A 12,281-nucleotide genomic window follows, 5' to 3' on the forward strand; every position below is an offset into this window, starting at 1 on the left:
CGGTCCCGTGGCTGGGAAGGGGTGGCGCTAGGCTAGGCTCTATCCCCGTGCTTTGCTTCTCCATAAGAGGTTCTATGAGATTTCCCCAAAGCAGTTGTTTTCATGTGCACGTGGAGACCAAGAACACCAGCCCGCTCTCCAGGAGGCAAGAGCGTGGGCTCCTTCCTCCTGAGCTGCCTGGCCTGAGACAGCCACTCGAAGAACCAGGAAAAGTTAAGGGCTTGATGGGAATAAAACCCAGGGGGCGCTTTGAAACTCCCCTGAGGACTTGACAAGTGTTTGATGTGAAAAAGCATTTCTTGTCTGTGAAATGTGTGTCTCTTAGGCGCTCTTAAGATGCCAACATGCTGGATGACTGGGAGCTGGGAGGGCTGGGGAGGCAGGTTTGAAAGCAAGACTCTACGAGCCTGCCCAGCCAGCTTCTCTTTGCCTGGCTTTGGCTCTCCCTCCATCAAGGCCTGGAGTGGAGTTGTCTTTCCCAAGGCAGTAACTGTCAGAGGAACCATCTGGTTTGGTTTCTTGTGACTAACTCCAAGGAACAGAAATCCCTCTGGGAAGAAATCGCAGCAGCCGTGAGAGGCAACTCCGGTGTTGGCTCGCTGGAAACTGGGGAGGCGCCAGCTCGGAATGGCCCCCGTGGGAGCGTCAGGCCTAAGACAGGCCGCTCTGAGAACAAGAAGGCAAACCTCTCACTTGCAGAGCATTTGTGTATGGGAGTGGAGGGGAGGGGGAGGGAGAGGGCTAAAAGGTGCCCAGGGTGTCTGCTACAACTGGAGGTCACCTGCCACAGGAAGGCTTTATTAGTGGGCCCCACCGAGCCGTAATCCACCCTCATTAAGCCAACTCACTTCCTCTTCTTTTATCACCGATATCATAAATGCGTGCTGCATCTATACTTCAGCCTGTCTAGAGATTCCCCCAGATCAGGGCTGCCTTCTCTTTCATTCTGTGCAGGCTCTGCAAATGCCGGCTGGCTGGCTGGCTGATTTCCTGCAGGTGGGCATTTACTGTAGCATCTCTTCCATCTTCTAAACTGACTCTGGGGATGTTAGAGCCAGAAGGAGCCTCAGAGCCCGTTTAGCCCAGCCCTCTTATTGGTGAGGTTAAGTGACCCGTCCAGAGTCACACAGACATTGCTGGGGCTGGAATGGGACCCAGGTCTCCTGCCTCCCAGGCTTGTGATCTTTCCTTACATTAAACGGAGGGCTTCCATCCCAGAAAACCCCAGAGCAGTTCATTAGGAAAAGCAGTAGAGAGCCATTGGACCCTAGGTCTTATTATCAGAATTTCATTTTCTCCTCTTCCCTTTCGGCTTTTTTTTTTTTTTTAATATAGGGAAGGTAAAGGGGAAAAAACTGATTTACTTAGTTCCCAGACCACTTATTTAAATTGTGCCCAATTCTGAGCAATAATTCATCACTCTCCCTGACTTCCATTCCTCACTTAGCTTTCCTAGCCAAAGTGAACTAATATGTTCATGCTCTATAGGAGGGAAACTCATCCTACCCTCGGTCCCAGAAAGAGTGCAAGCCCTTACAGGAAGCCTAAAAGAAACATATAAGAAATATAAGTGTCCCCTCCCTGAGTGTCATTCCTCTCCCAATAAGCCCCATGGGTAAGGGGGCAGATGGGATCAACTAGTAGGTATTGAGCACCCACTTGGGGCAGTGAGCTCTATGTTAGCGTTCTGCACACATCCCTAACTCAGTCAGCACAAACCCTAGGAAGCAAGTGTTGTTATCCGCACTTCACAAGGGGTTAAGGAAACTGTCCCAAAGCACACAGATAGCAGAGGGCGGAGCAGGAATTGGATCCCAGGTCTCTGTTAGCTACAAAGTCTGGATTCTTCTCTGTTCCACCGTGCCCCGTTTCATTCTGTATTTTCAAGAGTAGCTGTGAACACACAGTCCCCCTTCCCTTATCCTCCTATCGTACTGCCCATCTTGCCTGAGTCAAACGCTGCCCTTGAAAGCACTCTGCACCCTCCCGGTGGTGCACAGGTGTTGCCTTGTGGGGCTTCACACTGAGCTTCTGCATCATACAAGCAGGTGACAAATTAAGAGTGAGTCAGGGAATCGCATTTTCGTTACTCTGAAAGTGGGACCTGCCCCATAACAGCACCTTTTCTCCTGTTGAGTAATCCCTGCATGAATAGGTGGCATCTGCAATGACTAGTTATAAATGATCTATTCTGGGAGGTGTCCAATGCATCATCTGAGAACACGAAGTAGCTACTCTCGTCACAGATGGAGAAGCAGACCATTGTGGATGGTGCAGGAGCTGGGGCTTGGCTGCAGCCTGTGGAAGGGTTTTATTTAAGTGCGGAGTCTGTTTGGTTGCCAGGGTAAACTAAGTGGTTGTATAACAGAAGTCTTCCAGCCGTTGCTATCATCTGACCCATTCTTCTTTCTTCCCAGTGATGCTCAACAGCTCTGCGCTCTTTCAGAAAGTCTCTCGCTGGCACACTGTGAACTAGAGAGTAGCAGCACGCTCAGCAGTACTCTAGATACTTGTTAGTTTCATCACTTAGTTGGTCAGGAAGAAAATAAAGACCTGGGCAGCGTCCCTTTTAAACATTTACTATTTTGACAGTCCTTTACTAATCCAAACTTCACTATACACAGCAATTAAGCATCCTTTTCTGGTCTAAGGTTAGGGCTTTGGGAGAAGGAGACATCAAAAGATAAGATCCCTGCCTGCTGGTGCGTCCACCATCCAGCCAAGCTCTCCACCCTGCCCACATGGGGCTGGCTCTCCTTTACTTGGTGAGCAGGTGGGCATGCACAGGGTGGTAGAGCTGGGTAGACCTTGGCTATCACATCAGAGCTGGGAATGGGATCCAAGTGAAAGGAAGTTTCAGAGAAAGTTGGAGTCATGTTTCCAGTTCTCTGAGCCAGGCTGAATCTCTCAGAATGGAGGCTGATGGGAGGCCTGTTGGAAAAGCAGGAGAGGTGGAGTGTGGACCGAGCAGTGTACCATGGCATCATTCATACCCAGCTGTGCACAGGCAAACGTGGGCTGTCTTATGTCCTGTTTTCTCCTCACTAGAGGTAAGCCCCTCACGGGCAGGATGATCTGAATTCCTTTTGTGTGCCCTGTAGCATCCAGCCCTGTGCTAGACAAATGGCACCTTGTAAATGCTCATGGGAAGCACCAGAGGCAAAAATCGTTTGCTAAATGAGCAGTGTTTGCTGAAGGAGTATATGAGGTTGGAATGTGGCATGGCTGGCTTCACTGCAAGAGGCCATGGCGTGGCCATGGAAGCACAAGTCCCATCATAGCTGTGAGGGGATGGCCCTCTCCTCAGCCTCCTCCCTGGTTGCTCCAGGACCTCGGCAGACCGCTGGCCCCTGGATGTGAGCTGGTTGGTTCTGGGTTCCCTTCACATGCTTATTTGTATCCAGCTCAGCTCCTGGAACATGTGTTTGTTGAATGACTAAATGAATCTATGAATGAACTAGTGATAGTTGAAGCCCTGGAAGCTCAAACATTCTAAGATTCTCACACCAAAATCTCTGTTAAAAATTCAAGTTCTAGCCAGTGACCAATTCATTTTAGCCAGTATCCCAACGCAATGAAATTCCAACACCAAAAAAAATGTTTAGGCTCTCTCTTCAAACCCATTATAATGAGATTTGACCTCTCAGCCTCAGTGATGAGTGTTCTCGTTTACTTTGCCTGTGAGTAGAAGCTACGAAGTACGCACAAGAGAACTTTATTTGCGTTTAAAACTGCAGATTGTCAATGCAGAAGGTTTCTCGTCCTGAAGGTCGTGCCCACGTGAGTCTTAGGGGAGGACCATGGCAGCTCCACACTGCCCAGGCGCTGGGGAGGACAGGGGCTGTGGCTGCAGCCCCACCCCGGCCCCCACACTCTCCCTGCAGCCCTTTATTTTCCCACCAGCTGCTTGGCTGCCCAGTGCACCTTCTAATGATCCTGTAAGCTGGAAAGACCTTTATGACAGCATGGCTGTTCCCAGGGCTTCCCACTCCGCGTCACAGGTACTCCTCATCCCGGCTTGCATCCTCTCTGATAGTCAAAGGGCAGAGCTCGAGAGGAACATGGCTCACTCTGTCTCTGTCTTGAACAGAGGGATTAAAAGAACTTATTCTTCTCAACAATTTGCAAACCTTGTCACTGCTTAGAAGAGGTTGGGCTGTGAAAGGGAAGAGATGAGGAGTGTGGTGGAGCAGGCCAGTGTGATAGTTAACAGCTGGGCTCTGAAACCAAATTGCCTAGGGATTTTTTTGTGTTTTTTAAAATGGAGGTGAAAATTAACCATTTTTAAACTATACGATTCAGTGGCATTTAGTACATTCACAATATTGTGCAACCACTACCTCTGTCTAATTCCAAAACATTTTCATCAAAAGAAAATCCCGTACCCACTAGGTAGTTTCTCCCTATTCTCCCCTCCCCCAACCCCTGGAACCAGCAGTCTGCTTGCTATCTATGTGGATTGCCCTATTCTGGATATTTCATGCAAATGGAATCATACAGTATGTGATCTGTTGTGGCTGGCTTGTTTCACTTAGCGTGTTTTTGAGGGTCATCCACATTGTAGCATGTATCAGTACTTCATTCCTTTTAATGACTGAATAATATTCCATTGTATGGATATACCATATTTTGTTTATCCATTAATCCATCGATGGACATTTCTACCTTTTGGCTGTTGTGAATAGTGCTGCTATGAAAATTCTTGCACAGGTTTTTGTTTGAACACCTGCTTTCAATTTTTTGGGCTGTATACCCAGGAGTGGAATTTCTGGGTAATACAGTAATTCTGTGTTCAATGTTGTGAGGAGCCAGCACACTGTTTCCCACAGTGACTGTACGATTTTACATTCCCACTAGATTGCCTGGTTTCAAATCCAGCCCTGTCACTTATTAGCTGTGTGAACTTGGGCAAGTTACTTCTGCTCTATGTGCCTCAGTTTCCTTGTCTATATAACAAGGACAATAATGCTATCTGCCCAATGGAGTTGTAATGCTTAAATGAGTTAATGTATGTGAAGAGCTTAGAATAGTGCCTGGGACATAATAAGCACTACATCAATGTTTGCTGCTGCTGCTGTTATTGAGGGTCAGCGGGAGTCATGGCAAATGAGAGAGTGAGTAGCTTTTAGGCTAAAAGAGGCTGCAGTGAGTGAAATAAAAGAATCAGAGAGTTATAATCCAGACACTTGGGGTTGGGCATTGAGGGCATCCCTCCCTTTGAGGAATGCATCCTCTTAGCTATTCAGTGCTAAGCTGCGAGGTCCTCCAGCTCCTGACTCCGTGGTTTTCATGGTTGGACCACTCCTCAGGAATGAGGAAGTCTGGGGCTTCCACTCATGGCCGACTGCCAGCCCCGCCTTCAGTTCTCCAACAAGCGAAAGGAAGACAGGAGTATGTCCCACCATCTGAAAGCTCCCAACGGAAGTTTCCAGAAAACAAATAAAAGGCCGTCCTCTTTCTCTCTCCAGTGACGTTAGGAAAAGGCAAATCTGTTGACTCTACTGAATTATCACCAGATATTCTGCCAAATACTATTTCTCTCAATTTATAAAATTAATCCATATGTTTATGATTCATTCACACCTAACTCATCAAAATGTTTTGGAAAAGCTATTTGAATCCCAAGAATCCCTATAGGGGCCTTCTTTAAAGCACACAGAAACAAGAAGATAAATTTTTTCCATCCATCTTTGGTTGGAAACCTCAACTTCTAGAGTGGCCATATTACCAACTCTTCTGCTAAGACATCCCTGAATGAATTAAAAAAGTAGCAGTTGCCACACTGATGCTTTCACCTCGCACTCCTGTAGCACTTTATAACTTACAGAGCCCGGCCACTGTCCCAACAGGTCTCTGTAACAGTTTGGAAAGGTTAATGGGGAAAGCGCTGTTACCTCTTTCCACAGAGAAGAAACTGAGACTCAGGAAAGGTGTGTCGTAGCCCAGAAATGAGGGAGCCAGTGTGGTGACTCTGGCTGCTGCTGGCACAAGGGGCCTCTGCGTGAGTCGGGGAGAGGCTCCCCTGGGACAGGGAATTGGCAGGAATGTTCCTGCCCCGGCCGGTGGAGGCAACCCCTGCAGTGTGCCCAGCTGTGCCCTCCCCAGCAGGAAGCCATCTTCACAGCCTTGCACGGTCACCAGGGCTCTGACAACCTGGGCCTCCCGGATCCTGCGCTGGACTTGTTCTAGATGTTGCTGCCATCATCAAGCAGCGCACAATCCCCCGCTCTTTTTCTCACTCCTTAACTAATTTCTCCTCCCCTAGAATCTTCCATCTCTCAGAAACTCAGGATTTCGCAGCAGTCCTCCTTGATGAAGTGGGGATAAAAGCAAGGTCCTGTCTTCCTCACCTGGTAGAAGGGAGGCAGGCTGTTCCAGCTGCCAGGAAGAGGCTCAGCACGGCTCTACGCCTCTCTCGGGGACACTGTCTATAAAGGACCCAGCCGGGCAGGCCTTGCCCCCTCCAGCAACACCACAAGGCCTGAAACACACACGCACATCAGGGGAGGAAGGCTCCTGAAGCGTGTACGCAGAGCATCTACACCAGGCACCGTGCCTAAAAGTGTTTCTCTATAGACTGAGTTCTGCCAAAGGCCTCGCTACCTGGCGGGCCCATGCTCCCAGCGTGCTGCTGTGCTTGCGGTGCTCACTGCCCACCTGATTTACAAGTCGTAAGAAGAGGTCCCATTTATTGAGCTCTTCCAATGAGCCAGGACGCAGCACTTTGTGCATTTTATCTTTTGATTCTCCTTTGGGCAGTCCGCTGAGGTAGGCATGACTACTCTCCACATTTCACAGATGAGGGAACCAAGGCCAGTGAAATAACTAGCCGAAATTGCCCAGGGAGGAAATGGCAGAGCCGGGCATGAACCCTGGCAGCCTGGCTCCAGCCATGTCCCTCAGCGTCTACACTGACCACTCCTTCTGCCGGGAAAGTGGGGTGAGGCTGTGCTGGTTGAAAGAGCTTGGAGCGGTCCCGGGTATTTATTATCCTTTGCTACTCTCTGGTGTCTCTGTTCCTGGCGGGCATCTGCCTCCGTCAGTGATAGAAGGCAGGGGTGGAAGAGGAGCAGGAGGAGGCTGCGGCCGAACACAAGCAGGGGCCGTGGAGACCTGGCAGGGTGGAAGGAATGCTCTTCCGCCAGCGCAGGCAAGGCTGTGCCAGCCTCTGCTTAGGCCTTAAAGCAGATCCCCACCCGGGTGTTCCAGCAGCTGTGTAGCATCCATGCAGCAGTTTTTATCCAGCGCCTACTGTATGTCAGACATTGCTCCGTGCACCAGAAAAGCAAAGGGGAATAAGGCTGCTGGGCGCTGCCCTCCAGGAATGCAGTGTCGGGGAGGCGGCAGGGTGACAAGCAGGCAGCCAGGGAGACCAGGGTTCCAGGGGATGTGCTGAGGAGCTGCAGAAGCGCACTCCTGCCCAGTGCCCGGCGGGGCAGGTCTCTTCTTTTTTTAATATAGTGACTTTACTGAACTATAATTAACATATCATACACCCATGTAAAGTATCCAACTCACTGGTTTTTAAAATATTCACAAGGTTGTCAACCATCACCACTAACTAATTCCAGACATTTTCATTACCTCCAAAAGAAACCCTGGACCCATTAATCATTCGCCATTGTCCACCACTCCCTGAGCCCATGGCAATTACTAATGTGCTTTCTGTCTGTGGATTTGTCTATTCTGGATATTTCATCTAAATGGAATGATATGATATGTGGTCTTATGTCTGACTTCGTTCACTTAGAATGATGTATTCAAGGTCCATCTGTGTTGTAGCATCAGAACTTCATTCCTTTTTATGGCTGAATAATATCCCATTGTACACATGTACAACATTTTGTTTATCCGTTCATCAATTGGAATCAGATTATTTCCACTTTTAGGCGCTCTTGAATATTGCTGCTGTGAACATTCATGTCCAAGTTTCTGTGTGGACATGTGCTTTCATTTCTCTTGACTGTACACCCAGGAGTGGAGTTACTGGATCATATGGTAATTCTGCTTAAATGTTTGAGGAACTGGCGAACTGTTTTCCAAAGTAGCTGCACCATTTTACATTCTCACCAGCAAGGTATAAGGGTTCTTATTTCTCCATGTCTTCTCCAACACTTGTTATTTTCCATCTTTTTCATTATGTCCATCTTAGTGGATGTGAAGTGGCATTTTATTGGTTTTGAATTGCATTTTCCCTGATGGCTAATGACATTGAGCATCTTTTTACATGCTTATTGGCCATTCATATATCTTCTTTGGAGAAATTTATTCAAATATTTTGCACATTTTTTGTTGAGTTATGTATCTTTTTATCCTTGAGTTGTAAGAGTTCCTTGTATATTCTGTATACAAGTCCCTTGTATATTATTTACAAATATTTTCTCCCATTCCGTAGGCTGTCTTTTCACTTTCTTGATGGTATCCTTTGAAGCACGAAAGTTTCTAATTTTGATGAAATCCAGTTTGTCCATTTTTTCTTTTGTTGCCCACACTTTTGGCATCATACTTAAGGAGGCTCAGCCTAATCCAGGGTCATGAAGATTTACTCTTATATTTTCTTCTAAGAATGTTGTAGTTTCAGCTCTTACATTGTGATGGATGATTTATTTTAAGTTAATCTTTTTGTATTGCGTGAGGAGAGGGCCAGCTTCATTCTTTTGCATGTGGATTCTTCTCCAGTTGTCTCAGCACAACCTGTTCAAAGACATTTCCCCATTGAATGGTCTTGGCGCTCTTGTCAAAACTCCGTTAACTTTCAGTGGGGCGATTGTGCTTTGGATGGAACAAGTCAGCACTTCGCGCCAACATGGGTCTCAGATGTGTGGTTTCATCTGCTCCCACTCAGAGAGAGCTGTCAGTTTCCCTCTCTGAGCCAGGTTTCTCTTGCTCCCATTTTGGTACCTGGAGGGCTTGGGTGTGTGTGATGTCTGGGGCAGTCATGTCAGGAGCATGGAATATGGAGAAAGGGCCAGCAGCTCTACATCATCGGAGGCCCTCGGGGGCAGTTCAGGAGCTGCCCCAGTACTCAGGGTCCATCCCCAGGCATGTCTGCTGAGTGGAGCTATTGGCCTGAGCTGGACTGAAAAAGAAAGAGGGAGGTGGGCAGGAGGTTTGTCTTCTCCCTTCTTCTAGAGCAGGAGTTGAGGTGTCCAGTGAGGGAATGGAGCCGGCGATGTGATGTCAGGGATCCTGAGGAAGCCCCTAGGAAAGGCTGTCTCCCCACAGCCCGACTTGACTGTCCTAGTACCTCAGTGGTAGCCTCTTCCTTTGCCTTGATCCAAACAGGGCTCTGTACCTGGCTGAAACGCCAATGGCCCTGTGAGGCACAGTGTCCTAAATCTTAGGAGCTTTTCCTTCCCGTAGGTGGACTCTAGGCCAGAGCGGGGAAGACAGCAGGACAAAGATGACTCAGCCCAGGTGGGGAAGGGAGGGGAGGCAACACTGGAAGAGGAGGTAAAGGGACAGCTCAGCAAGGCCAGGACCCGAGGCAAACCCTTCACTGATCAGGTGCCTTCTACTCAGCCAAGGGGAGTGGCATTAAAACAGACGGTGGGAGAGAAGGAAGAGAGAGAACCCCACTGAGAGCAAATCCATGACATATCGGAGGTCCCTGGAGGCAAAAGCTCTGGACCTAGTGGCAACAATGGGCGCAGTGGGTCTTCCACTGGGGCGCTGGAGTGGCCCAGGAGCCAACACCACCAGAAGCCCATTTGTCCAAGGCTCTGGCATTACTGAAGGCCCAGTACTGTCTCACCTGCCAGAGAGAACGTGGCCTCTCGCTGGTCAGGCTAAGAACTGGCTGATGTCATCCTGGAGGGGATCTGCCCCAGACCCACTTGCTTTGCTTCAGCTTCTTCACCTGAGGCGAGGAAGGGCATGAGCCGACTCTCCTGTGGCTGGGGCTGGAAAAGAGGAATTCGTGTAGCTCTGAAGAAGAGAAGCAGAAGCGCCCAGAGAGGGAAGTGTCAGAGCCCTGGCCACACAGCCAATAAGAGGCAGCCTGGGGAGAGGGCCTGGTCTGCCAGCTGGTAGCCCGAGGTCTTTCTGATGAGACTTTCCTTACTGATGAGTCCTAGCAACTGTCATGTAAATAGTAATCCTTACTGCTATCATGTCCACATGTTCCAGAATCACCCAGCTGTTCCATGAAAGCCAAGTCAACACCCCCCTGGTAAAAGCAGAGGATTAAAGCGATTGTCTACATGGCACAGCGATGGTGTATAGTGTCTATATGGCACAGTTAGTCTATATGCTTCTCACAGCCTACAGAGGTGCCAAAAGAGCACCCCTCAGCCTTCCCTGGGGCCAGTCTCAGGCCTCAAGGTGACGGCAGCCTACCTTCCAAACGTGATTACCTTCTATGGGGTGAGAAAGGTGGAGGCTCACCGGCCTTCCTAACCCTGTCCGCGCGTCCACATCCCCTGAGGAGCCTAGGGAAAGCCCAGACACCCAGGGCCCCCTCCTACCTGCTGAGTCACAGTTCCCAGGGCTTGGCCCAGGGAGTCGGATTTGTGAGAAGCTTCCTTCCCAGGGGGCTTGGATGCATCTGGTCCAATGGAGGCAGCAGTCTCGATTATTCAAGCCAGTGTTCCCCTAACCACCGCCTCCCCGAAGCCTGTTAGCATCGTGATGTCTCTGTAATGCCACATTGGTAGTCTCTGGTCTCATCCTCAGCTCTCCACTGGGGTTGGGGAGATCCGGTCAGAGCCGGTGGTGCTGCTCCTGCAGGCGGTAGGCACACAGGTCCCTCACTCACCTCCCTTTCTCTCCTGTTCTCTAGGACACACAGGACCAGCCACTGCTACCGCATCACCTACCGCCACATGGAGCGGACCCTGTCCCAGAGCGAGGTCAGGCACATACACCAGGCTGTGCAGGAGGCCGCCGTGCAGCTGCTGGGCGTGGAGGGCAGGTTCTGATCGCCACTTCCCCTGGGCCATGGCCCTCCCGGAGCTCCCGGATTTGCTGAAAGAGAAAAAGATACTGCTTGTGGACTGGGGCATCAGTCATCTTTTGACAAATGAGTCAGTTTTAGGACTTTGAGGAAATAAAGGACCGCTTTCCAGAAACTGTTGACATAGCATTTGTCTTTTATTTGTAGAAAGAAGGAAGAAAGAGCAATAAAATGAGAGTTCCCTCTTATTCCTTTTAGAAACACTTTGCCGTTGGCTCCGTGTTGTTAATTGGTCCCTGGGTTCCGTTCAGGTGTAAACTCAGGCATGATTCTTGCCTGACAGGCTCTTCCACCCATGTAATGAGTGAGGCCACACAGAGGGACATCGGAAACTCCAGACATAGGAAGCTTTTGGAATCTGCTTCTGTTTCTGTCTGCCTTCCCTTGTGTTTCTGTTTTACAAAGGGCAGCCTTCAAGCAGGGCACTAACGAAATGCCAGGGTTCCCCTTGGAAGTGGAGGGAGTCGCGTCTCTGAGCGGAGCAGGATTTGTCTTTGTTGGAGGCAGGCCTCTGGCCCCGGGGCTCAGGCTTAGCTGCCTGCTGCCCCACTGGAGAGGAAAGAAAGGAGAGGGAGCTGCCCCGGAGGCTTGGAGGCACACGAGGGGCAGGTGCCCAAAGCTCCTGAGAGTTCTGTGTCCTACCAGGAGGCTCCTCTTCCGGAGGCGACCTTTAAGGAGGAAGATGTGGCTTTGATGTCCCCCTTCCTTCCCATCCCAGGCACTTTGTAGTCTGCCTGCTTCACTCCTGACCAGTTTAATCATCGGGTTCCATCCCTGGCGTGATGCTGGAGGCTGATGGAGAGCTGCTAGCGCCAACGTAGATCTTTGATGAGGGGTGGCCGTTATCAGCACACGGGGGAGGGCACCGGGGGGCAGCTGCTTTCCAAAGGGCTTTACTGTGACTTTACCGTGTTCTTCATTTGGACTTTTCCCTTGGATTTTCAAGGGAATTCAGGACTCTGTACCCCCCGATCCCACACTCAAACCTGGACACAAATCATTGTCCAGGGTCCTGGGGTGCACTGGGCAGTTTCTCAAATGGTCAGATCTGAGTGGGAATGCCCAGTGTGATCAGTGATTTCTTCTCCAGGAGCGTTTGTAGCAGACCATTTCTGATCCAGCCTTGGGCTGCGTTTCCTGAGATCCCTTTTACCTCTAGGGCCAGGGAGACGTTCATTAATATTCTCTAACAAAACAAGCTAAGTGGGTAACACCCAGAAAACCCTGGGCCACCCCAAGGCTCAGAACCAAAGGAAATATGTGTCAAACACTGTGCACATGCAAACCCTATACTAGGCCTGGGTCAGGCTGACGTCCAGGAGGGTTC

At 49.8% G+C, this 12,281-nt stretch overlaps 1 protein-coding gene across 49 annotated transcripts in view; it reads left to right on the top strand.

Moving 5' to 3' along the window:
* FARS2 (phenylalanyl-tRNA synthetase 2, mitochondrial) overlaps positions 1-11,069 on the top strand; it is a 466,357-nt gene extending 455,288 nt beyond the window's left edge. For all 49 annotated transcript variants that reach the window (XR_011529896.1, XR_011529892.1, XR_011529891.1 and 46 more), the window contains one exon: positions 10,781-11,069. Coding sequence is in view for 35 of the 49 variants with exons in the window: in XM_070585028.1 (XP_070441129.1) it covers positions 10,781-11,043 (263 nt within the window). In the remaining 14 variants the exon portion in view is untranslated. The remainder of the gene's footprint in view (positions 1-10,780) is intronic.
* Positions 11,070-12,281: the final 1,212 nt, after the last annotated feature.

Source organism: Equus przewalskii, chromosome 19 (genome assembly GCF_037783145.1).
Source record: "Equus przewalskii isolate Varuska chromosome 19, EquPr2, whole genome shotgun sequence".
NCBI lineage: Eukaryota > Metazoa > Chordata > Mammalia > Perissodactyla > Equidae > Equus > Equus przewalskii.